Genomic DNA, 26,535 nt, shown 5'->3' on the forward strand with positions numbered 1-26,535 from the left:
TACAATGTGAAACTTTTAAATTAAAATTCTCCACTAGATTCTGGTGGCTGACTATCAGGTGGCAATCTCAGTAATGCCAAGGATTTGTTTTGCATTTTGACAAAAAATTTACAGCTACTAATAGTAAAGTCATAAAATACAGGAAATTAAACATTGTTCCCAGCATGGTCTGTGAACGGAAGTATCAAAGAAATAAGGCAATTCATCTGGAATTCAGTTTTCCACTAGATTTAATAATAAATCAAATAAGTAATAAGACTTTGCAGCATACACTTCAATATCACTGGATACAGTGCCATGAACTATTGTTTATATACAGAAAGAGGGATTACAGGAACTATTTGCCAGATGAAGGTAAGGCTTTAAAATTGTAGGTTACATCTACAACAACTTTCTTTTATACTGTGTCTTTAACAAAATAAACATTGCAAAGTGCTTCAAAGGAGATATTAGGGCAATTGATACAGAGACAAAGAGAGACAAATGTTGTTTAAATTGTTAATGAAACATGGGCATCACTGGCTGAGCCATTCCCAGTTCTTCTTGAGAAGGTGGTGATAAACATGTGCTGTAGGTTGACCCACATTGCCCTTAGGAAGAGAATTCCAGGATTTTGATTCAGTGACAGTGAAGGAACATGATATTTCTAAGTCAGGATGTTAAGTGAGATGGACAGGAACTTATAGGTGGTGGTGTTCTCACGTATCTGCTTCTAGATGAAAGTGGTCGTGAGTTTGGAAGGTGCTGTCGAAGGAGCCTTGGTGAATTTCTGCAGTGCATCTTGTAAACAATAAACATTGCTGCTCCTGAGCATCAGTAGTCGAGGGAGTGGATGCTTGTGGCTGTGATGCCAATCAAGTGGGCTGCTTTGTCCTGGATGTTGTTGGAGCTGCACCCATCCAGGCAAGTGGGAGTACTTCATCACACTCCTGACTTGTGCCTTGTAGATGGTGAACAGGCTTTGGGGAGTCAGGAATTGAGTTACTTCCCACAGTATTCTTAGCCTCTATCAAAAAGCGTGGTGCTGGAAAATCACAGCCAGTCAGGCAGCATCCAAGGAGCAGGAGAGTTGATGTTTCAAGCAAAAGCTTTCCATCAGGATAGCACTGTTGATGACAGTTCCCATCACTTTAATAGATTGATAGGGTGATAATTGGCCAGGTCGGATTTGCCTTGCTTTTGTGTACAGGACATACCTAGGCTTTTTCCACATTGTGGGGTAGATGGAGCTGATCATTGTTGGAGCTCGACTGGGAAATTTTGGCTAGGGGAGCAGCAAATCTTCAGTCCTATTGGCAGTATGTTGTCAGGGCCCATAAACTTTGCACTATCCAACCGGTTCTTGACATGGAGCGAATCAAAGTGGCTAAGACTTGATCTGTGATGCTGGGGACCTACGACGCTGAGTGGCATAGACTAAGGGCAGGAATAATGCAGATAGAATTCAGAATCTTTCACCAGGGAGCAGGGACATGTAGCATCCTTTCGGAAGGAAGGAAGAATTTCAAAGGACACATATATAAAGAGGGTTACAATAAAAACTCAGTTTGAAGGGCTAGTTTCACAAGACTGATGGGATGAAAGGCCTCCCTCATTACTGTGATTGTCATGATTGATTTGTTGATTATCAGGGACCGTGGAAGTGACTTCTAAAAATAATGGCTGTGGAGTATTATGACATAAATACAATTGAATAATTTAACTGAAGGAAAATATTCTTTAAATAAATTAAGATGGCGTAACACAAAATTTTTATTTGCTATTTAAAATGGTATTTGGAGATCACATATAGCTCCACACATATCTACAACAGTCCCACATAAACTAAATAACATTAATATTCAATGATCAAGGGTAAACGGGGGCAGCAACTTTGTCATATCTAACCACTGGTCCATCTCTCTCTCTCTCTCTCTCACATTCTCTTGCAGGGATTACTGCAGGTATTTGCACAGAATAACACAGCAAGAAGACTCTGCACAACATCGACAGTCAGAGAAGGAACTTATCTCACTGCAAGACATTTTAATGAAAAGACTGAGAAATTCGGTGACGCCTCTGGTGTCTGAACCGGCCTCAGATTTCATAGTTCCTGAATTTCCGGAGCAGTTCTGAAGGAGAGTCTGCTGACCAGCAGAAATAGTTCTGATAATCATTCACATTTAAAAAGCCTGCAAGAAAATAGAAATCAAACAGGTCAGAATGTGGCCCTCCAGTATTCTCATTCATAATGAGTACATTCAATACAGAAGGCTGCACCCAGGGAGCAAAATGTCCCAGTTAGTATCTGTGCTGCATACATTATATTACATGAAAGACTTTAATGTTTACAGTCCAGACTCAATATCAAGTTCAATAACTTTAGAGCTTGAGTTCTCCCATATCCTTACTCCTACCCACAAACACCTGGCCTTATTATCACATAGTCTGCTATTACACACAATCCATTGTCAGCCATTTTCAGGCCCATTAATAGTTATTCACCCTCCTAGACAGATCCCTATCCACACCTTTGTCTGTCCAGTTGTTCTTCTCTCTCTTTGGGCTGTATCCCCACCTATCATTTACTCCTTATCCCCTCCCTCCACCCTATCTTCAGTATATAAACCAACACTTTCCTAGCTAGCATCATTTCTGAAGAAGGGTCACTCAATCTGAAATGTTGACTCCGATTTCTCTCCACAGATGCTGCCAGACCTGCTGAGGTTTTCCAGCAATTTCTGTTTATGTTTTTGACTTACAGCATTCAGCTTTCCACTCAAAATTACTCTGCTCCAATGGAACATTTGTACCTGGATTAGAGCACAATTCATATTGAAATAACAGGACAGATCCCATCACTTATACTGACCGTCCTTAGCTGTTGCCAAGTCAGCCGTTTACAATGACTATTAACTGAGTGAGCCACATGATACTGTAAATTCCATGAATTTTTCACCTCACGACTGTGCTTAATCCTAAAATATAATGGTCCCGATTGCAGATGTATTGAAGGTATTTTCCTTCCAGTGAATATTGTTATGTTGGTCTGTAGAACTGGTTGTTTCAGTTTTGCACCCCTTTATATCAAGAACACGCTGAAATATTTATTTTCCTCATTTTTACTTCATGTCGCCCGCTTCTGTTTTAGTTGCCATTTCCACAGCATTTACACCCTGCTTAATCTTTAAAAAATCAGTCTTTCATACTCACGTGGAGAGGTGGGGCTTTCTGAACAATTCGGGTCATCACTAGTCATTATTTTCTCTTTGGTACCGGCACCGTCCTGATCAGCCTGTTCCTCATTGCCCTTAGACACTGGAGTCCATTCCTCCTCTGCTGGTTCTCTCTGTTCCCTTGTCTTTGCATAACCCTCTGAATGTACAGTAGGAGCCTCCAACATTGGCTCTTTCTTACCCCTCACAGCCCAGTGCATGGACTAGGAAACACAGGAAATGACAAGGTCATAATGTTTTGCCGATATTTGCTCAGTTCACATCTTTTACATTTATTTCCCTGATATAAGAGTTTTGCAACTTTACAGATCTTGTTATGATGAATAGAACTGAACTCTGAAAACTGCCGACAATGCAGGCAACCCCCATATCCATGGGTCCTGTTTCAATAACCTGCGGTTTACCACGGCCTGAACATATTATAGGGAACGTTCCAGAACCGTGGACCAAGAGGCCTATGGGAAGGTATCTTTCCCATATATATGAATGGGTTTGCACCTATCTGCGGTTTCGGGCATCCGTGGTAGGCTTTGGAACGTATCCCCCGCGGATTCGGGGAGGGGGGAACTACTGTATTTGAAATGTGGGTTAGATGCGATGAATTGTCACAGAGATGTGGTCTTGCACACAACTTTCATTGACAGACCTGGGTGGTGCATGATGTTCCATTTGTAATCAACTCCAACTTTCCACAGAGATACAAAACATATGTTAACGGGCTGGATGTAGGTTTGCTCGCTGAGCTGGAAGGTTCATTTCCAGATGTTTCATCACCCTACTTGGTAACATATGGACTTCAGTAAGGCGTTCGACAAGGTTCCCCATGGGAGACTGATGACCAAAGTTAAATTAGATTAGATGACAGTGTGGAAACAGGCCCTTCGGCCCAACAAGTCCACACCAACCCGCTGAAGTGCAACCCACCCATACCCCTACATTTACCCCTTACCTAACACTACAGGCAATTTAGCCTGGCCAATTCACCCGACCTGCACATCTTTGGACTGTGGGAGGAAACCGGAGCACCTGGAGGAAACCCACACAGACACGGGGAGAATGTGCAAACTCCACACAGACAGTCACCTGAGGTGGGAATTGAACCCAGGTCTCTGGAGCTGTGAGGCAGCAGTGCTAACCACTGTGCCACCGTACCATTCCACACTGTAATGTAATGTAATGTTAGATTTCATGGAATACAGGGAGAACTAGCCGTTTGGATACAGAACTGGCTCAAAGGTAGAAGACACAGGGTGGTGGTGGTGGAGGGTTGTTTTTCAGACTGGAGGCCTGTGACCAGTGGAGTGCCACAAGGATCGGTGCTGGGTTCTCTACTTTTTGTCATTTACATAAATGATTTGGATGCGAGCATAAGAGGTACAGTTAGTAAGTTTGCAGATGACACCAAAATTGGAGGTGCAGTGGATAGCGAAGAGGGTTACCTCAGATTACAACAGGATCTGGACCAGATGGGCCAATGGACTGAGGAGTGGCAGATGGAGTTTAATTCAGATAATTGCGAGATGCTGCATTTTTGGGAAAGCAAATCTCAGCAGGACTTATACACTTAATGGTAAGGTCCCAGAGAGTGTTGCTGAACAAAGAGACCTTGGAGTGCAGGTTCATAGCTCCTTGAAAGTGGAGTCGCAGGTAGATAGGATAGTGAAGAAGGCGTTTGGTATGCTTTCCTTTATTGGTCAGAGTATTGAGTACAGGAGTTGGGAGGTCATGTTGCAGCTGTACAGGACATTGGTTAGGCCACTGTTGGAATATTGCATGCAATTCTGGTCTCCTTCCTATCAGAAAAATGTTGTGAAACCTGAAAGGGTTCAGAAAAGATTTACAAGGATGTTGCCAGAGTTGGAGGATTTGAGCTATAGGGAGAGGCTGAATAGGCTGGGGCTGTTTTCCCTGGAGCATCGGAGGCTGAGAGGTGACATTGTAGAAGTTTACAAAATTTTGAGGGGTATGGATAGGGTAAATAGATGAAGTCTTTTCTCTGGGGTCGGGGAGTCCAGAGGGCATAGGTTTAGGGTGAGAGGGGAAAGATATAAAGAGACCTAAGGGGCAACTTTTTCACACAGAGGGTGGTACGTGTATGGAATGAGCTGCCAAAGAAGTAGTGGAGGCTGGTACAATTGCAACATTTAAGAGGCATTTGGATGGGCATATGAATAGGAAGGGTTTGGAGGGATATGGGCCGGGTGCTGGCAGGTGGGACTAGATTGGGTTGGGATATCTGGTCGGCATGGACGGGTTGGACCGAAGGGTCTGTTTCCATGCTGTACATCTCTATGACGCTATCTTCAGTGGACCTCCAGGTGAAGCACTACTGATGATTCCTGCTTTCTATTTATACGTTTGGATTTTGACGACATGACCCTCTCTCACTCGCATTCTTACATACAGATAAGGAAGGACACCACTTCGCCTGGGACAACACATCCATCTTCGGACAAGCCAAACAGAGACATGCATGAGAATTCCGAGAAACATGGCATTCCAACCGGAACCTATCAACAAACACATCGAGTTAGACCCCATCTACCACCCCCCTGAGAAAAAGAACAGGAAATGACATCACCAACCCAAAGAAACTCAAACATATAAAAGTAGAAAGCAGGAATTATCAGCAGTGCTTCACCCAGAGGCCCACTGAAGATGTTACCTAGTAGGGTGTCAAAACGTCTGGAAATGAACCTTCTAGCTCAGCACGCAAACCTACATCCAGTACCTCAACTTGAGCTACAAATCTTCTCAAAACCCGCTAATATCCTAAGGGGGATATATTAAATCTGAATGCTCAATGCACTTCTAAGTTAAAATTTCCCACATTTGAATTTTTGCTTTGTTAGTCTTGAGCAGTTATACATTCTGGGTTTATCTGTCAGAGGTGATCACCCTCACTGCTGGTACATTAGAAATGATCAGTTATTTCATGAGTGTCCTGTGTTTACTGCTGGTGGCAAAGGTCCAGATGCATACTCAGGGTATTGGTCTCACAAAGAATGGAAATGCTGATGGATTTCCCACACAAGGATGAGTCCGGTACATGTTAAAGACACATTTACACAGACACATGTCAGTGTCACATATCGTAAACCCAATCAGCAACTCAGGACTCCATCTCACTCACACCAAGACACATCATCATACTCACACCAACACACTCACATCATCATACTCACACCAACACACACCAAAACACACACACACCCACCCCGCCACATTCAGATCATCACACACACTCACATCATCACACACACACACACACACACACACACACACACACATCACTCATTCCTTGGCAACCCTCAGTCTCCCAGCTCCCAGACTGGACAGATCCTGTTCCCTCTCCTCCTCCACCTCATGCAGTCGCACACTGATGTTCTGACCATCCACATCCTGCTGCTGGACACTGGAGCTGGGAACTTCCATTCCAGTCTGGGTGTGGTATTGTGGGCACATACAGCATGCACACACACAGATACATACTTAATACGTTAATACATGAACGCAGCCATGAAATATATATTTCTGACCTTAAAACAGTTTGGTGGGCATCACAGAACTGCTACAGTGCTGAAGGAGCCATTTGGCCCATCATAACTGCACTGGTTCTATCAGCTAGAGCCAATCACCTACCTTTTCCCTATATCCCTGCACACCATTACCATCCAAATAACCAGCCAATGCCCCTCTTGAATGCCTCCGTTAAAACTGCCTCCACCACATTTCTAGGCAATGTATTCCACATCCTAACTACTCCCTGGGTGAAAAAGATTATTTTCACATCAGCCATGCTTTGTTTGTCCATCACTTTAATTCAATGTCTCTCTTGTTCTTGTTCCTTTTACAAGCGGGGACAGTTTCTCCTGTTTACTTTCCCCAGCCCACTCATGATTTTGAAAACCACCAAATCTCCTCTCAGCCTTCTTCTCTCCAAGGAGAACACTCCCAATTTCTTCAATCTATCCACAGAACTGAAGTTCCTTATCCCTGAAACCATTCTTGTAAATTGTTTCTGCACTCTCTCCAGTGAATTCACATCTTTCTTGTGATGCCGTGTTTACAACTATACACAATACTCCAGCTGAGATCCAACAAGTTCAACCTCACCTCCCTGCTCTTGTACTTCATGTCCATTACAGAATAGATTAGATTTGATTAGATTTGTCAGAGATTTATTTTACCTTGACCCACGTTAAATTTCATTAAGTTTATGGTAGTACCACCACACTCAAAAGCATTGCAAAAGAGAGTTATTCTAAGTGTGGTCAAGTCAATGTCCCAAACCCTTATCCAATACCTTTTGATCACTGTTACAGACTTTGCCTCAATAACCATTTATTGTGTAAAATTTCACCTTTCAAAGACCTTGTGCTGTTATCTCATTCACCCAGTATTTTTAATTTATAACCTTCGTTCTGATTTCCAGTTTTGGTTCTGCAGGAATATGGACTGATAGTAAATTATTGAACTTTTTATTTTATTCCTTTATTTTTCTAGTTTATTTTCAGAAGGACTTCAATGTTAACTTTTGCCTTATTTATTTATTTTCTACATATTCTATGAAGGTAACAATTAACCTTTTTTTAAACTTTGTTTACTTTACTACTTTGTACCTATGTTTACTACCTAGGTAACTTTGTACCATGTGTGGCGATATTATACATTTTTCACTGTACTCCTGTACTTGAGTACATTTGATAATAAAATCTAAGTCTAAATTAGGATTGGGGGAACAAAGATGTTGAAGAAACAAGCTGAAAGATTGCAGTACTTTCCTGCAGTACTCTCCGTTCATTCTCTTTGCAGTTCCATTGTAAGAAACACAAGGAATAATGCTCAGAGGAGTCTTAATGTAAATCTTTTTGAGGAGAAGGGATATCACTTGTTGTCACATCGCCAAAATAAATGCTTTTCCAGCCTCCAAATTCATTATCACTGACAGCATAAGATTTCACCCTGACTTCTACATCGCTGTATTGCCTGAGAATAGTGAAGGATGACTGTGTGAAACAGACAGACACAGGCACACACACACCTTGCAAAAGGAAATGAACTTGGATATTAATCTGACTATGTTTAGATTAGATTACTTACAGTGTGGAAACAGGCCCTTCGGCCCAACAAGTCCACACTGCCCCGCCGAAGCGTAACCCACCCATATACCCCTACATCTACATCTACCCCTTCCCTAACACTAGGGGCAATTTAGCATGGCCAATTCACCCGACCTGCACATCTTTGGACTGTGGGAGGAAACCGGAGCACTCGGAGGAAACCCACACAGACACGGGGAGAACGTGCAAACTCCACACAGTCAGTCGCCTGAGGCGGGAATTGAACCCAGGTTTCTGGCGCTGTGAGGCAGCAGTGCTAACCACTGTGCCACCGTGCCGTCCTATGCTTAAGATAAATGCATATTCCAGTAGACCGAAAACAGCAGCCATTCACAAGGGACAGAAGATATGGATCAAGAGCCCAAAATCAATGATAGGGCAAAGCAAGCTCTCAAAACAAACACAGCTTTTAAATGGAAGGTCCATTTAAAAGAGGTCTCTGACCAAATATTGAAGTTCAAAGTCCTGGCTGCAAATAACAAAATAAACATCAGGTTATGCTAGACTAGGTATTAACAGGACTAATTAATTAATTACCTCAAAGTAAAGGCACCTCGAGGCAGCAGTGACCACATTATGATTGAATATAATGTCAAGTTATACTGAAATTAGGGCCACGATTTGGGCATGGGTGCTGAGCTGGCTGAAAGGACATGGCACACTTGGCCAAGAGATAGATCAATAGGAAGGAGAGGCAGAGATTTAAAGCAATACTTCAGAATTCTCAGAATAAATACATTCCTAATGTAAAGAAAAATTCTAAGGGGAGCACACACCCATTCAGGATTAACCGAAGCAGTTAGGGAAAGCATCAAAATTAAGAAAGAACACATACAATTGTGCAAAGATGCGAGGCATTTCAGACAAACAGAATATAAAGAATGGCAGAGAATGATGAAGATTAATCGGGGAAATAAATCAGAGTATGAGATGAAACTAGCAAGGAAATTAAAAACATACAGCAACTGTACCTACAGGCATTTTGAAATGAAAATAGTAAATATAACGTGTGTTGGAATCTCCAGAGAGTGAGAATGGAGAGCTAATTACAAATAATAAGGAAATCGTGGATGGAATTAACAAATACTTTGCTTTTGTCTTCACCATGGAGAATACAAAAAGCATTCTAGTGATGGCTGCAAATCAGGAAGTGGAAAGGAGAGAGGAATTTGATGAAATACCAATCACAAGGGAAGTTGAACTGAACAAACCGATGGCGACGTGAGCCAACCTGTCTCAGAGTCATGAGAGACTTCACTCTAGGGTCTTAAAACCGGTGGAGAAAGTGAGGACTGCAGATGCTGGAGATCAGAGCTGAAAATGTGTTGCTGGAAAAGCGCAGGAGGTCAGGCAGCATCCAAGGAACAGGAGAATCGACATTTCGGGCATAAGCCCTTCTTCAGGTGGTTCATTATGTAGTATATGCTTTGGTGTTAATTTTCTAAAATTCACGAGATTCTGGACAGATTGCATCAGACTAGGAAGCAGCAAATTTAACCAAATGCAAGTAGCAAATTTAACAAGAGAATTCTTGAATTCTGATGTGGGGAACATATTGGAATTGATCATTAAGGAGGTTATAACTGTGCACTTTGATCATCTCAAGGGAATCAAAAAGAATCAGCACTGTTTTGCGTTAGGTAAATTGTATTTAACCAACCTTCTGGTGTTCCTGAAGGAGCAGCATGCTCTGTGGATAAAGGGGTGGCTGTAGATATGTTGCGCTTGGATTTCCAGAAGGAAATTTGACAAAATATCAAATGTAAAAAAAGTTATTACACAAAGTAGGAGCTCAGGGCTCAGTGGGTAATATATTAGCATGGACAGAGTATTAACTGACTGGGAGAAAACAGAGAGTTTGTGTCAATGGGTTTTTTGACTGATCGACAGGATATGACGAGGTGAGTCCTACTGGAGTCTCTGCTGGAGCCTCAATCATTTACTAGATGAAGATGAAGGGAGCAATAGCATGGTAACTAAATTTGCAGACGACATAAAGATAGGTGGGGACATTTGTTGCTAAAAGAACATATGGAGGTTGTGGGTAGATATAGACAGGTTGAGGGAGTAGGTCAAAATGTTGCTGATGAATTACAATGTAGAAAAAGTGAAGTTATCCACATTAACAGGAACAAAATAGAAAAGACAGTGTTACTTAAAGAGGGAATGACTGCAGAATTCTGAGATGCAAGTATTCTAGTGTCTGAGTCATTAAACCGTTAGTATGCAGATACAGCAAGTGACTATGAAGGCTAATGGATGCTAAACTTTATTAGGTGAGGAACTGTATATAAAAGTAAGCACATCGTGCTTCAGTTATGCAGGGCAATGGTGGCACCACATCTCGAACACTGTGCAATTTTGGTCTCTTCACTTTAGGAAAGCGTAAATGTGTTGGAGGAGGTTTTCCAGGTTGAGACCTGGAATGAATGGCTTGTCCAATGGGGATAGATTGCACAGATTGGGTTTGTTTCCATTGGGATTCAGACAGGGCTATCTTGATTGAAGTGTACTAGATCTAATATGGTCTTGACAAGATAGATGTGAAAAGGATATTTCTTTTTGTGGGCCAGTCCAGGACTAGTTGATAATGTTAAAAATTAGAAGTCACCTTTTTACGACAAAGTTTAAGAGTTACCTAAGGGGCAACTTTTTCATGCAGAGGGTGGTGCGTGTATGGAATGAGTTGCCAGGGGAAGTGGTGGAGGCTGGTACAATTGCAACATTTAAAAAGGATCTGGATGGGTATATGAATAGGAAGGGTTTAGAGGGATATGGGCCAAATTGCTGGTAAATGGGACAAGATTAATTCAGAATATCTGGCTGGCATAGATAAGTTGGACTGAAGGGTCAGTTTCCATGCTGTACAGCTTTGTAACTCTATGACTCTATGATAGAAAAGAAGACATTGAGTATTTTTAAGACAGAGCCAATTGATTCTTGTTAAGCAGGAGGTCAAGGATCATCAGGGGCAGATTAGATTAGATTAGATTACTTACAGTGTGGAAACAGGCCCTTCGGCCCAACAAGTCCACACCGCCCCACCGAAGCGTAACCCACCCATACCCCTACATCTATATTTACCCCTTACCTAACACTACGGGCAATTTAGCATGGCCAATTCACCTGGCCTGCACATCTTTGGACTGTGGGAGGAAACCGGAGCACCCGGAGGAAACCCACGCAGACACGGGGAGAACGTGCAAACTCCACACAGTCAGTCGCCTGAGGCGGGAATTGAACCCGGGTCTCAGGCGCTGTGAGGCAGCAGTGCTAACCACTGTGCCACCGTGCCGCCCAGTGGGAATGAATTTGAAATACAATCAGATCTGCCATAATGTTACTGAATGATGGAAATAACTTAAGGGATTTCTACTCCTAATTTAAATCTTTGTATAGCCATTGTAATGAGGTCAGCAGGTGGTCCTCATAGAATAGGAGTTCCCTGGTTGGAGCTGTTAATCTGGACCAATCAGGAAGCCCTGGCTGTCAGGTAATCTCATGCATGTCAGACATCCTGTTCACTCTAACAGCTGGCTCTGAGGGAGCAAGATCAGTGTCAAGGACTCCCTACATGTAAACATAGGGTAACTTGGTGACAGGATAACGGTCAATGAGGAGTTATTTCATTCATAAGTTTTTTATTATCTCAACCCAGATCAGTTTTATTGGAACAAAGTTAACCTGTTTGTGAGACTGAATAAAAACTGTCTGACTAGTCCTTTATGATCACAGCACACGAACAGTTAAGAGCACACATTAAATTGACAAAGACATTTTTCTCCAAAATAATAGAAAAATCTGCAGAGAGAAAGCAGAGTTAACGTTTCAGAATGAAGAAGGATCACTGGATTTGAAATGTTAACTCTGCTTCGTCCCCACAGATCCTGCCAAACCCGCTGAACTTTCCCAGCAATTTCACTTTTGTTTCTGTTTTTCTGCAGTTTTTTTTTCAAAACAGTAAGTTGTGGCGAAAATGAGGAGGGGGAAAGAGGAGAGATCTTTGTCTCCTTCTCATCTGGTCCAAACAATTTGCATCACTAAACTTTATATTAATTGTACACAAGCAACAGCCATTAGGTTAAGACAGGCAAGAGGTGTCATACTCATTAATTCAATGTAAAAGCTAACAGTCTAGTTACTGAATGGATAAGAAGTGGACTTTTATGATTAGACAGGGATGAACACTTCCAGTATGGAATAAACCACACGAACGTACAAGTTTGCCCATAACGAACCTATAAAATGAGCACACAACAATTTCTAGATCAATATGTACGGCTGTACATTTCAAATGGAAGGTCAGAGTTGAGTCCCCACCATTTTAACAGTGTCACTCAGTGCCTCCCACTGCTGAAATGGAATTGCAATCCTGCTGCGATACCATTGGTCATAGCGGGAGCGCCTCTCTTCATTGGTCAAGATCTCTTTCGCTTGCTGCAGCTTCTGAAATTGTTCCACTAGATTGGGGAGAGAGAGAGAGAGAAAACAAAGTTCACTTAATAAAGCTGGCAGAGTGTGGAACTCCAATCTGTATGGTGCACACACATTCATTGCTCACTCAGAAACCATTCCCCTGCGCTATTCACTGATAGGATCAGAACTCACTTCTAGCTGTAGCTTGCTGAAGGGTCTGGGTGTGAACTTTGATGTTAATTCACCATCCTGACTTGGAAATATATCGCTGTTCCTTCTGTGTCAGTGAGTCAAAATCCTGGAACTCCCTCCCTAAGGGCATTGTGGGTCGATGGACTGCAGCTGTTCAAGAAGGCAACTTACCACCACCTTCTCAAGGGCAACCACAGATGGGCAATGAATACTGGCTCAGCCAATGGTGCCCACATTCCTTAAGTGAATTAAAAAACCCTACCAATACTGATTTGGACATGTCAATGAGGTTCACTATGAACACCACTTAACCAAGCATCACAAAAATTGAAAGACAGATACAGCAGAAGCAGGCCACTTGGTCCAGCAAAAACTATCAAAGTTTTGCCTCTGTTACTCTGGCTTGTCCAGAACACCATACAATGTGTTATGAAGATGTCAGTGTACTGTACCTTTAAGAGAATTAAAAACTCACAAAAACTACCTGACAGCACCAAGTGTTCTGAAAAAGATACAATGTAACAAGTGCTCCAGCTACTAGGGTAGCTGGTTGCCTGGAAATGACAAAATAGATTCGAATTAGGCCAATCAGTTTAAATTACACCCTGAAAAACACCAAACTCCACCATGTTTGAATTTAGTATATTGACAATCTTAAAAGTCAATGACACAATCTGATGCTTTGGCGGTATAAGACTGGGGAAAATTGAACAGTTGGGAGGAGAACTGCCATGCTACCAGCATGTGAAGACTCTCTGAAAAATAGCTCTCTTAAAGGTACCTTTATCGATCAGTAACCTGTGAAGCAGAACCCAAAACAGACAGGAATACAGACAAAACTGAAATCTGTCTGGTTTTGAGATAAGAAGCTTTGTTTTGTAAATCTTAATTGGGAGTTTTATTGGACTAGTATTATAGAAGAGGAAGGTAAAAGATAGGTTAGAGGAAGGAGCTGTAAATAGTTGTTAATTAATTATTCTCTGTTATACTTTAAGAAATAAAGTTGTTCATTTTTACTTTCAATAGTGCTTGGCATCTCGAATTTTCACAGATTACTACACGGGATAAATCCTTTCTCTGTTGCGAGTTTTAAAATTAGCAGAGGGGTTTACCTTGTGTCATAACACAAACGTGGATCACTCTTTGCCTGAAGCTGTCCATAAGTTTCCTTTCACCAGTCCTGACCCTGGGTCACCTGAGTTAATGAGTTGACTAATACTGGGGATGAGTACCTGATACACCATGAAGTAATGCGTTATGAGAAGCACTGAAAGCAGGACGCATTTGGCGCTTCAAATCTGAATGGACTTTCAACATGATCATGGTTGACCCTCTAGCTCATTCCCCATTCCCCTTGATGCCTTTAAAAATCCAAAAGTCTATCTCCATCTCTCATGAATACATTCAATGACTTGGCCTCTACAACTGTCTGTGGTAGAGATTACCACTAAACTTTGCGTGGATAATTTTTTCTTATCTCAGTCCTAAGCAGTCTCCCCTATATCTTAAGACTCTGTCCAGTGAGTGTAGACTGGCCCAGCCAACGATGCCCACATCCCTCGAGTGAATAAAAAAAACAGAATCTCTATCAATACTAAATTAGACAAGTCAATGAGGTTCATGAAGGAACCAACCAGGGAAAGCATTCGCCCTCTATCTAGTTCTGCAGCCCTGTTAGAATTTTATTTCAATTAGATCTCCTCTCACCCTTCAAAGCTTTAATGAATTCAAGTCAAACCAATCTCTCCTCATAGGACAGTCCTGCCATCCCTGGTATCACCGGACTGATCTTCCACTACACAACCCCAACAGTCTTTCTTAGGCAGGGAGACCAAAATTGCATGCAATAGTCCAGGTGTGGACTCACCAAGACCCTACACAACTGCAGTATTTCTAACCTCCATAATTAGCTCTACCTTTTAATACCTTTCTATAAGACCCCCTCTCTCTATTGTGTCTTTTCAAAGGTAAGGGAGCCTCCTAACCGCCCAATTCTAACATAGAGCAAAAGATTGGATTTGAGTGAGTTACAATACAACCTCTGATTTTCTGTTCACTCAATGTCACAGATCAAGCCTTGTGGTCCCTGGGTTTGAATGATTCCAACGGAGCTTTGTGATTAAAGCTGAAAGAGAAATCTTCAAACTCTGATCTCAGCAAGGCTCGATGGATCATTGGAATAACAATTGGGATAGTTAAAGTACCACCAGGGATAGTTAGAGTAACAGCTGAGATGGTTAGAATAACAATTGGGATGGTCAGAATGACACTTGAGGAGAAAGCAAAGAAGTGCTGGCCATTCAGCCCCTTGACCTGGCCCCACTGCTCAATTAACTTGTAGTTCAACTCCAATCAGCTGCCTTTGTTCTATTTCCCTATATCCCCTAAACTAATGAAAATCTCAATTGAATCCCATGTTTTGGGAGAAAGTAAACAGGCCCATCTTCTAAGCTGCTCTTGGGTCCAAAATGTCTCCATCCATTTTGAGGGTAGTTTTAACAAAAGGTCCCTTTGCGAGGACTAAATATGGTGCGTGGCCCTTCAGTATGCCCTCACCAGCCTCTCGCCAGCTCTTAGCTGGCCACAGTTTCATGGACACATCACAACAGCAGCGATTGTCAGGGAGTTTGGGAAATGCAGCGTATTTGCTCAGATGGGTTGAGGGCGTGGACAGAGGCATCACACTCTCTACTCTTGTTGAAAGGTAGCCATCCCAAAAAAAAAGAACAGAATCTTCACAGCACAAGATCTACCCCAACTCCCAGACACCACATGACAGGATTTAAAGGGTAAGCATTAAACTAAGCCGAAGCACCATATTTTGTCACATACACCTGTTTTCAATATGATGTTGCTTACCGTTCGAATATTCAAAGAAATGAATTCTGACTGACACACATGCCTGTATTATTATCTTTCTTTTGATGCCAAAGTGTATGCAGACAGTTAGACACACAAGCTAAATATATGACTTTACCTTAGCTTTCATTCTCCTGAATCTAATGGGTTGCTCGGTGGTTAGCTCTGCTGCCTTACAGCGTCAGGGACCCGGGTCCGATTCCAGCCTTGGAGCGATTGTCTATGTGGTGTTTGCAATTCTACTTGTGTCTCTGTGGGTTTCATCTGGGTGCTCTGGTGTCTTCCCACAGTCCAAAGATGGGCAGGTTATGTGGTGTGACCACGCTAAATTGCCCATGGGATCCAGATATGTGTAGGCTAGGTGCATTAGCTGTGGCTAATACGCGGTTGGGGTGAGAAGCTCTTTGGAGGGTCAGTTCCAACTTAGTGGGCCAAATGGCCTCTCTGCACTGTAGGGATTTTATGAGTCTATTCTGTATATATGATAATTTGCCGTTTCTCTCCTTCCACCAAGTTTCAAAAATTGATATTGTTGAAAGATCTGTTCAGCTGAACAGTCACAAATATTTGATTTAATGCATGTCGTATTTATAAATTTCGTAGTGGATTTCCAGTTCCAGACAGAAGCATGTAGATTCTAACAGCCATTTCCTGTTACTGACTATTGTCAGGTTTCCTGAATGAATGTTTTCTTCAAATATAAGAATGAAAGGTTACTGAGTGACTGAAATTTCCACTTTTATTAAAACAAACAGGAGCAACCATTTCATCATCATTTCTGGTCAACAAACTCCAGGAGCAAACACAACTGCTGAGTGTGTGACTTCAGTAAAACTGGCTGCACATTCAAGTGGCGCCAAAGCATGGTAACTCTTTATGAACTCTCTACATCAGATCTTATTCTTTCATATCTTACAATTGTTAACATTGCATTCTTTCCCCTGTTCTATTACCCTAATGCGCTTTGCGTGGTATGATCTGCCTGTACTGTATGCAGAACAAAACCGTTCACTGTATCCAGATACATGTGACAACAATAAATCAAATCAAACAATCCAAGACATGCCCTGGTAACCCACTTCAGGAAATCTCTGGCAGCATGGATCATTGAATTATCCCTTCATAGTTTTTATTTTATTCTTTGGATATGGACAAATTTTATTGCCCATTCCAATGGCCCTTGAATTGAGTGGCTTGCTACTCCATTTCACAGGGCAGGCAACCCCATTTGCTTTGGATCTAGAGTCATGTGGAGGCCAGACCAGGTAACGACATCAAATTTCCTTCCCTAGAGGGCGTCTTTACAACAATCGTTTCACAGTCATCATTTAAATTTAACTAATTCCAGATTTCTACTGAATTCAAATCCTACCCAGGTGGGATTTGAACCCTGGTTCCCAGAATGTTAGCTGGCTCTCTGGATTACTAGTCCAGCTATAATACCACTGTACCATCACCTCTCAAAGTGTGGAAAAGTGAGTCAGTCAGTTGTCTTCACAAATGTGACTCAATGAGAAAGGTCCTACAGTACTCTGATGGTTGCCCCTTCATTGCTGTCCAATTGCTACCCATTGTTGCTTGACTTGCCTGCCTTAGCCTTAATGGCCAGTGTTAGTATTCCTTCAACTCTGACATTTTCAGTGTCAGCACGTTCACTGTGATCTTTGCAGCCATTGAGACAGACAGGTTGCTCATTCCAGTTGCACCAAGCAGGGCTGGAGTGGCGAGATTCCTCAACACAGAGCTCTCAGTAGGTGACCTCAAGCCAATCAACAGCACCCACTGTGGAGACTTTATGCCCGCACTGAGCCCAGGTCAAATGTGTCATTTAACCCCACCACTGAGGAATGCACAATTCAGCACCAACACTGCCATGGGACACAAAGCTGAACCATTATATCAACTCAAACTCTGTCAGGGAGGTGCAGAGGTTGGGAATTCTGCAATTGAAAGGCACGCCTCCCATCAAAGCTTCAGCAGCAACATTCGGAGTGTGTGGGAATACAAGTCTTCACTCAGGAGACTGCAGTGCAGAGCTCATTACCATCCGGAGCTAATCAGTCTGCGTGAGTGATGGCACTATCTCTGGACTCAATATCAGTTGAGTTCATAGTCTGCATAATTTCCAAAATACACTACAGCAACCTACTAAGACAACTTTAAAAGCACTCCCCAGCACTGTCATCTAGTATACCTGAAAATCAAAAGAAGCAAGGTGAGATATGTCAAGATCTCCAACTCACTCACCATCCTGACTTATACATACACCACTGTTTAGCAGCAGACACCAGGCTTGTGTTCAATTGAATAGGGAAGATTAAGGTGATCTAATGCAGCGGTATAAGATGATTAAGGGATTGGATAGGCTGGACAAAGAGAATCTGTTCCCATTGGTTGTGGAATCTAGAGCAATGAAGTATAAAACATAAAATTAGAGCAAAGTGGTTGAGGGGTGATGTCAGGGAGTACATTTCAGGGTAGCATGGTGGATCAGTGGTTAGCACTGCTGTCAAACATCACCAGGAACCAAGTTCAATCACACCCTTGGGCAACTGTCTATGTGGAGTGTGCACATTCTCCTCGTGTCTGTGTAGACTGTATTCAATTCTGGTCTCCCTGCTTATAGGATTGCTGAGATATGAGATATGGCTAACGTGGTGCCACTATTTAAGAAAGATGGTAAGGACAAGCCAGAGAACTGTAGACCAGTGAGCCTGAGGTCAGTAGTGGGCAAGTTGTTGGAGGGAATCCTGAGGGACAGGGTGTACATGTATTTAGAAAGGCAAGGACTGATTAGGGATAGTCAACATGGCTTTGAGCGTGGGAAATCATGTCTCACAAACTTGATTGAGTTTTTTGAAGAAGTAACAAAGAGAATTTTTGGAAGCAGAGCAGTGGACGTGATCTATATGGACTTCAGTAAGGCATTTGACAAGATTGGAGGATTTGAGATATAGGGAGAGGTTGAATAGGCTGGGGCTATTTTTCCTGGAGCGTTGAAGGCTGAGGGGTGACCTGATAGAGGTTTACAAAATGATGAGGGGCATGGATAGGATAAATAGACAAAGTCTCTTCCCTGGGGTGGGGGAGTCCAGAACTAGAGGGCATAGGTTTAGGGTGAGAGGGGAAAGATATAAAAGAGACTTGAGGGGCAACTTTTTCACACAGAGGGTGGTACGTGTATGGAATGAGCTGCCAGAGGAAGTGGTAAAGATGAGCTACGGTAGAGTTCATCGTGGTGAAACGGTGAGTGAAAAGGAACTGACTGGTCTACCTCTGTTCCTTCGCTGTTGCTGGCTCAGTATCCTGGAACTCATTACAAAGCTCACTGAGGAAGTAGTTTCAAGTTCTTTGAGGAAAAGATTCAGCATCTTACAATTGCAACATTTAAAAGGCATCTGGATGGCTATATGAATAGGAAGGGTTTGGAGGGATATGGGCTGGGTGCTGGTAGGTGCGACTAGATTGGATGGGATATCTGGTTGGCATGGACGAGTTGGATCGAAGGGTCCATGCTGTACATCTCTATGATTCTAAGTTCAGGTTAGGTGGATTGACTATGCTAAAATTGTTCCATAGTGTCCAGGGATGTGTCGACGAGGTGGATTAGCCATGGAAGATGAGGGGGTTAGATCTGGGTGGGATGCTCTTCAGAGGGTTAGTGCAGACTTGATGGGCAGATTGGCCTGCTTTCACACTGTAGGGATTCTATGATTTTAAATCTGTTACTCCTTTCCATCAGACAAATTGAAAATTTGGGAACAGTTGAAAATATCAAAACTGCTAGACGAGAGACTTAAAGAATATGGAATCAGACTGAGAGCACAGAGTTAGGGTAAAGATGAGCTACGGTAGAGTTCATCGTGGTGAAACGGTGAGTGAAAAGGAACTGACTGGTCTACCTCTGTTCCTTCACTGTTGCTGACTCAGTATTCTGGAACTCATTACAAAGCACACTGAGGAAGTAGCTTCAAGTTCTTTGAGGAAAAGGTTCAGCATCTTATCAGGGAACTGAGCTCCAAACAAAAAGGATGCATTTTCACCAGAACCACCCACAATCTAAGGGCAATTGAAGAAAATCGAAAGCGAGGAGCCATGCACCCCATTAATCTGCACCAAATTCAACCCTAGACGTGAAAAGGCCAGTGTCCCACCCATTCCAAAACCTCATCCATTGGAAAACATGCTGCACCATATTGGAGGCCAAGGGGATGGAAAATTAAGAGGTCAAAAGATCGGAGGAAATAAGAGCAGAGCAGGCTGTTCGGCCCATCAAAATCAAGTGCTCAATGGAGCTTGAAGCTGCAAACTCTTGACTATGAGTCAAGAAATGCTGGCATTCAGCCAAAGTGACACCATCAGGTGAAGTGACTGGGCAGTACTCCAAAAGATTGTGATTTCAAATAAACCTACTGAACTATAACCTGGTGTCATGTGACTTCTGACCCCGAATAATGAGGTTTTGGGACAAGAATACAATCATCAGACTTTCAAAGCTTCATCGAAAATGGAAACCACTGTATACAGGTTACCCATAGCAACACATAGCTCATGTACTTTCCATCAGCGAGCTGGGTAGATGTTTGCTGAATAAACATACCCCATGTCATCCACCCCCAAACAGTCTATTGCTAATGAGATTCCGTTTAGCTGCACTGCTTTTCTATCGTTTTCAAGGCCATTGTGAGATGGGGACAAAGAAATGTATCTCTGAAAAATTGGGACCATTGTGTCCAGGTTTAATATAACTCAGTCTGGCAAACACCAGCATAAAACACAACACTTAGACTCCATGACTCATGCATCAGTGACGTGGCTGACATTACATTCATCTCATGACAATCAATCAGATCGTATTATGCAAATATCTGATCAGGCCTCTCCTTTAAACTTGTGTCTTTGGCACAAGAATGAATGGGTATCTCTTGCTTAGACTTTTATTTTATATTGCTACACAGAATCTGCACTCGGAAGATTGCTGGATAGCTCACAACATGTTCGCCGAAAGATACTGCAATGAACAGTGGACATATTTAATCAAAACAACTATTTTTATTGTCAGACGTGCCTTTTTCAAATGACCATCTGTAAATGTGCAATGTGGTACCTGGGGATACATTCAGCATCAGTTAGCATTCAAAGAGAGATGGTGTCTGGCTTGACAGAGTTTCAAAAGGATCCCTTTGGGCAGCACAGTGGCTCAGTGGTTAGCACTGTAACCTCACAGCGCCAGGGACCTGCGTTTGATTCCAGCCTCGGCTGACCGTCTGTGTGGAGTTTGCACATTCTCTCCATGTCTGCATGGGTTTCCTCCAGGTGCTGTGGTTTGCTCCCACAATCCAAAGATGTACAGGTTAGGTGAGTTGGCCATGCTCAATTGCCCATCATGTTAGGTACGTTAGAGGGTCAGTGTGGACTTGGTGGGCCGAAGGGCCTGTTTCCATACTGTAGGGAATCTAATCTAATCCAATAGTTTACTGGCCATCTGCTACTCATCCAGACCATATTCTTGTCCATCTACCTCAACTACCAACAAAACCATTAGCAAGAAAACAAGAGCGCCGAGTGTGTAAGATTTCAGAGAAGAAAACTTTCTCCCTGTAATCCTACTTAGTACACGGCTTTAGAATTCCAAAATACCAAATACATTTTATCATAGAAATTCACCAACAGTATCAGGAAGTATTTGCATATAGAATCTTCTCTGCATTTGGAATTTCTCCCAAAGTCCTGGCCCCCATGTTAACCAACCTACCTGTTTCATTCCAAAGGCATGTTCCAACATACCCTTTTATAACATTACCCATTGGTATAAGTGTTCATATTGAGGAATGCCTTTAGCACCACTCACTATGATAGTGTCAGGTGGATCTGGTGGGAGAAGACTTTAGGACTGCAAAAGAGTAAGACCTATTATGCAGAGCCTCCTCATGGTCTCTGAAATATCTCTATTACATTTTGGTAGGGCAAATCAGGGCAGGATGTGTTCACTTAATGGTAAGGTTCTGGGAAGTGTTGCTGAACAAGGGGACCTGGAGAGCAGGTTCACAGTTCCTTGAAAGTAGACAGAGTAATAAGGAAGGCATTTGGTATGCTTGCCTTTATTGGTCGGTGCTTAAAAATGTGTTGCTGGAAAAGCGCAGCAGATCTGGCAAAATCAGGCATAAGCCCTTCTTCAGCCCGAAACATCGATTCTCCTGTTCCTTTGATGCTGCCTGACCTGTTGTGCTTTTCCAGCACCACTCTAATCTTGACTCTGATCTCCAGCATCTGCAGTCCTCACTTTCTCCCTTTATTGGTCGGTGGCACTGAGTACAGGAGCTGGGAGGTCATCTTGCAACTGTACACGATATTGGCTGGGCTACCTTTGGTAGACTGTATTCAATTCTGGTCTCCCTGCTTATAGGAAAGATGCTGGTAAAATATTTACATAGATGTTGCCAGGGTTGCAGGGTTGCAGGGTTTAGGCTATAGGGTGCGGCTGAATAGTCTGGGACTATTGTTGCTGGAGCGTCAGAGATGGATGGGTGACCTTATAAAATCATGAGGGGCATAGACATGGTGAATAGTCAAGGTCTTTTTCCCAGGGTAAGGGAATACTAATCTAGACGGTATAGGTTTAAGATGAGAGGGGAAGGATTTAAAAGGGACCTGGGGGCAACCTTTTCAAGCAGAGAGTGGTTGTATAAGAATTGAAGTGCCAGAGGAAATGGTTGAGGCTGGTACAATTAAAACATTTAAAAGGCATCTGGATGGGTATATGAATAGGAAGGGTTTAGAGGGATACGGACCAAATGTTGGGAAATGGGACTAAATTAATTTAGGATATCTGGTCAGCACGGACAAGTTGAACTGAAGGGTCTGTTTCTGTGTTGTACATCTCTATAACTTGTACATTGTTACTATCATACAATAAACTACATCTTGTTAAAAACCAAGAGACCTCTTCTCATTAAATCACCTGGTGGGTTCCATCTACCACAACAAGTCAAATAGGCCCTACCAGGAAAGAGGATGGAGCCAATAAATCCACCTCATTGCACAGTGAGCACTGGTGAAGATTCATCTTATGTAAGATAAAGGTAAAGTCACCTACTGGACCAGAGGACAGCTCTCTCATTACAAAGACAGACAACTGGTGCTGAATAAACTGGGATTCACTACACCTCAAGCAAGGGGATACATTGAGAAGGACAGTCCTTTATGGTGACCTCAGCCAGTGCAAGAATTGCACCCACGCTGTTGGAAAAACCCTGCACTACAAACCAGCCATCCTACCAACTGAGCTAACCAAGCCTCAAAAGGAGGCATTAAGTGAAAGTCAATAATATTAGAAACAGATGACAATATTGATAAAGAACAAAGAAAATTACAGCACAGGAACAGGTCCTTCGGCCCTCCAAGCATGCACCGATCCAGATCCTCTATCTAAACCTATCGCCTATTATCCAAGGATATGTATCCCTCTGCTCCCTGGCCATTCATGTACCTGTCCAGATACACCTTAAATGACACTATCGTGCCCACCTCTACTATCTCCACTGGCAATGCATTCCAGGCACTCACCACCCTCTGCATAAAGAACTTTCTACGCATATCTCCCTTAAACTTTTCCAATCTCCCACATTGATCTGCACATTGAAAACCTGAGAGGATGAACGGTCAATCAGAAATGCAAATTACATTACCTATTGACCTAGTTAAAATGCTTCATGGACAGAAAAGGGTAAGAGAGAAAATAGGAGCATTCAGCCCTTTGAGGCTACTCAGCCATTCTAGATCATGGCTGATCTTCCACCTCAAAAACTTTTTCCTCACTATCCCTCTGCCCCTTGACATCTTCAATATCTAGAAATCTATTGTCCTCTGTCCTGAATACAACTACTGAGCGTCCAAATGAAAGATAATCATGGAGGTCAGACGGGAGGATGAGATTTGGAAGCAAACCTCTCACCATTGAATCAAAATGTGAATTCAATCCTTCATCATAAACATAAATAAAGTCATAATGCTGCTGGGTCTGCCAACTCAGGCTGGAGGCATTCCTGGAGATTTGATCATGTGATGCACTGATCACATAATGTCCGAACATGATGTCTTATTACATTATATCTGAACACATGATATCTACTGAATGTGTGTCATAAGAGGTCATTTTGCTGTATTGGCATGGTTATACTCCTGGGTTTTTATTTTGTTCAAAGGTTTGGTTCAAGTGGCAAGAACCAGGAATGTATCTGGAAGAAATGCATAAACTGAGGGTGTGGAAGAGATGTAGCCCAAGTGCGGGAGTAACAAATGATGGCAACGTGGAGAAACGAATGGTGGAGATATGGGCTGGTGAGGGCAGTAGAGGAACCCAACAACAGAGAGGGGGGGGAGACTCAGGCTCGCTGAATAGATGCTGCTTCTCCTATTCACGCTGAAAATATTCCTTTTCTCATCTAACTATTCGTCAGTCTCCCTCTCTACGTTTGTGAAATTCCCTCTCCCCCTTCTCCTCAGTTTCCTTCCCCGCTTCTACTCAGTCACCCTCTCCCCATGCTCTCTCTTCCAGACGTTATCAAGATTCAGGCTCGAGGGCAGATGAGGCCTTGTTAGATTTCAGTCGGTGAATCGCTGATTTCAGTGCAGCATTGCCAATGCACAGCACGCGGTCTCTCAGAACACACACTTGCCTGCTTTCGGGTTGTGTGGATGCTTGTCAGGATGGCATGCCAGCGCCTTCGCTTTAAACTCTGCAACGATCTGCTCTGTCTGGCAAAATAAAAGTTCAATCAGTAAACAATGTGCAACACAAGAGATAAACCTTACATCACCAATACCACCTGAAAAGCAATTATTCATCCTATCTGCTGCAATGAATCAGCCACTCCTTTTGTGCATTCATTGCTTCCGTTGGGTCGGTTTATTTTGCGTTCAGGAAATTGGTAGCTTGCTTTGATGTAATACATTCACCATGGTAACAACTGGCCTTAGGCTTTCTACATGCACAGCAGTCATTACTGCAAACTGCTCATTAAACACAATCGAGATTTTTAATTTTTCAGTTCGTAACTCTGACCTGTGAGCTAAATGAAATGATTCAGTAAGATGACGTCGAAGAGGAATGATCTTTAAATATTTGAGTTTGAGCAGATTTTCCAAATGTGTATTTTCTGTCAGATTAGAGTTGTGTTATTCAAACTCAGGTGACAACCACACACACACGCACACACACACAGCCTGGAAACTTCCATTTCTTGTGCAACTCAGAGTCGAACAGCACAGAAACATACTTTTTGGTCCGACCAGTCCATGCTGACCAGAATCCCAAACTAAACTAGTCCCACCTGTCTGCTCCTGGCCCATATCCCTCCAAACATTTCCTATTGATGTATTTATCCAAATGTATTTTAAATGTTGTAACTGAACCCGCGTCCACCACATCCTCTGGAAGGTCATTCCACACACAAACCACTCTCTCCATAAAAACTCTTAACTCTTTCTCATCTCACCTTAAAAATATGGCCCCTAGTTCTGAAATCCCCTCCTAGGGAAAAGACACCCGCCATTCACCTTATGTATACCCCTCATGATTTTATAATCCTTTATAAGGTAGCCCCTCAACCTCCTACGCTCCATTGAAGAAAGTCCCAGCCTATCCAGTCTATTTTTATAATTCAATTTCCAGCAACATCCTGGGTAAATCTTTTCTGAAACCCCTCCAACTTAATAACATCCTCTTGATAATAGAGTAATCAGAACTACACAGTACGCCAGAAGAGGCTTCACTAATACCCTGTACAACCTCAACGTGACATCCCAACTCCAGTATGCGGATCAATGAAGGCAAGTGTGCTAAATGCCTTCTTAACCATCCTCTATATGTGATGCAAACTTCAAAGAATTATGTACTTGAACCCCTAGGTCTCTCTGTTCTACAACACAATGCCAGTTTAAACTGTTATAATTGCTCAGGCTCCCGAATGTAACAAAAATGCCCTTATATTGAGCACCTGACACGTAGCCACAGTCTGTAGTCTCTGCACCCCCTAGACCTTCAGATTACTGTCCTTCCTCAACTTGTCCTTGTCAATCTGTCCCAGGTCTGTAATGTCACACTCTGCTTGTGATCTTGCACTGTCCTGGGAGACATTGCTCAAGCAGAGAACAGCTGGAGAAACTCTGCAGGTCAAGCAGTATCCGTGGAGAGAGAAAGAGTTATTATGTCCAATATGACTCTTCTTCAGAATTTTGACATTTTCAATACCTGACAATGTTTTCACACCATCAGGGAAGATCTCTCCATTTGAGTCAATAAAGAGTATTGTACTCTAAGGACAAATTTATACAAGAAAACAATTAATATACAGTACCTGCTGGCGAGGCCAGCAAATCTTGCCTCATTGCGAATTGTCCTGGAGAAGGTGGTAGCGAGTTGCCTTCTTGAACTTTGATTTTATCAAATAGTTTGGAGGCATGAATGATATGGGGCATTGTGCAGGGAGTTTGAAATCGTAAGCAATTGAGGAGGGTTTCATAGAGGTGGTGAGGTGAGTGGATGTTTGATAGCTGGGGTCATTGCATTACAGGCTCATCCCAGAGTCAGTTAGGGAGTGGAGGTTGCTTCCAGTCTCCTTCACTCTGAGGATGTCAGTGGCAAGAGTGCCAGGCCTTGTGATGGGAGCTAAAGGCGACTGATTTCCCCAAGTTTCAATGGTGGAGATGTTGACTCACTAGGGATTGGG

At 42.7% G+C, this 26,535-nt stretch overlaps 1 protein-coding gene across 1 annotated transcript in view; it reads right to left on the reverse strand.

Moving 5' to 3' along the window:
- Positions 1-212: 212 nt before the first annotated feature.
- The window catches only part of dnajc12 (DnaJ (Hsp40) homolog, subfamily C, member 12), a 32,037-nt gene continuing 5,714 nt past the window's right edge, over positions 213-26,535 (reverse strand). The window contains exons 2-5 of the mRNA XM_072557959.1: positions 24,484-24,562; positions 12,659-12,798; positions 3,193-3,418; positions 213-2,171 (exon numbers count right to left, since the gene is read on the reverse strand). Of these exons, the coding sequence (XP_072414060.1) occupies positions 2,077-2,171; positions 3,193-3,418; positions 12,659-12,798; positions 24,484-24,562 (540 nt within the window). The 3' untranslated portion in view covers positions 213-2,076. The remainder of the gene's footprint in view (positions 2,172-3,192; positions 3,419-12,658; positions 12,799-24,483; positions 24,563-26,535) is intronic.

This window comes from Chiloscyllium punctatum, chromosome 38 (genome assembly GCF_047496795.1).
Source record: "Chiloscyllium punctatum isolate Juve2018m chromosome 38, sChiPun1.3, whole genome shotgun sequence".
Classification (NCBI taxonomy): Eukaryota; Metazoa; Chordata; class Chondrichthyes; order Orectolobiformes; family Hemiscylliidae; genus Chiloscyllium; species Chiloscyllium punctatum.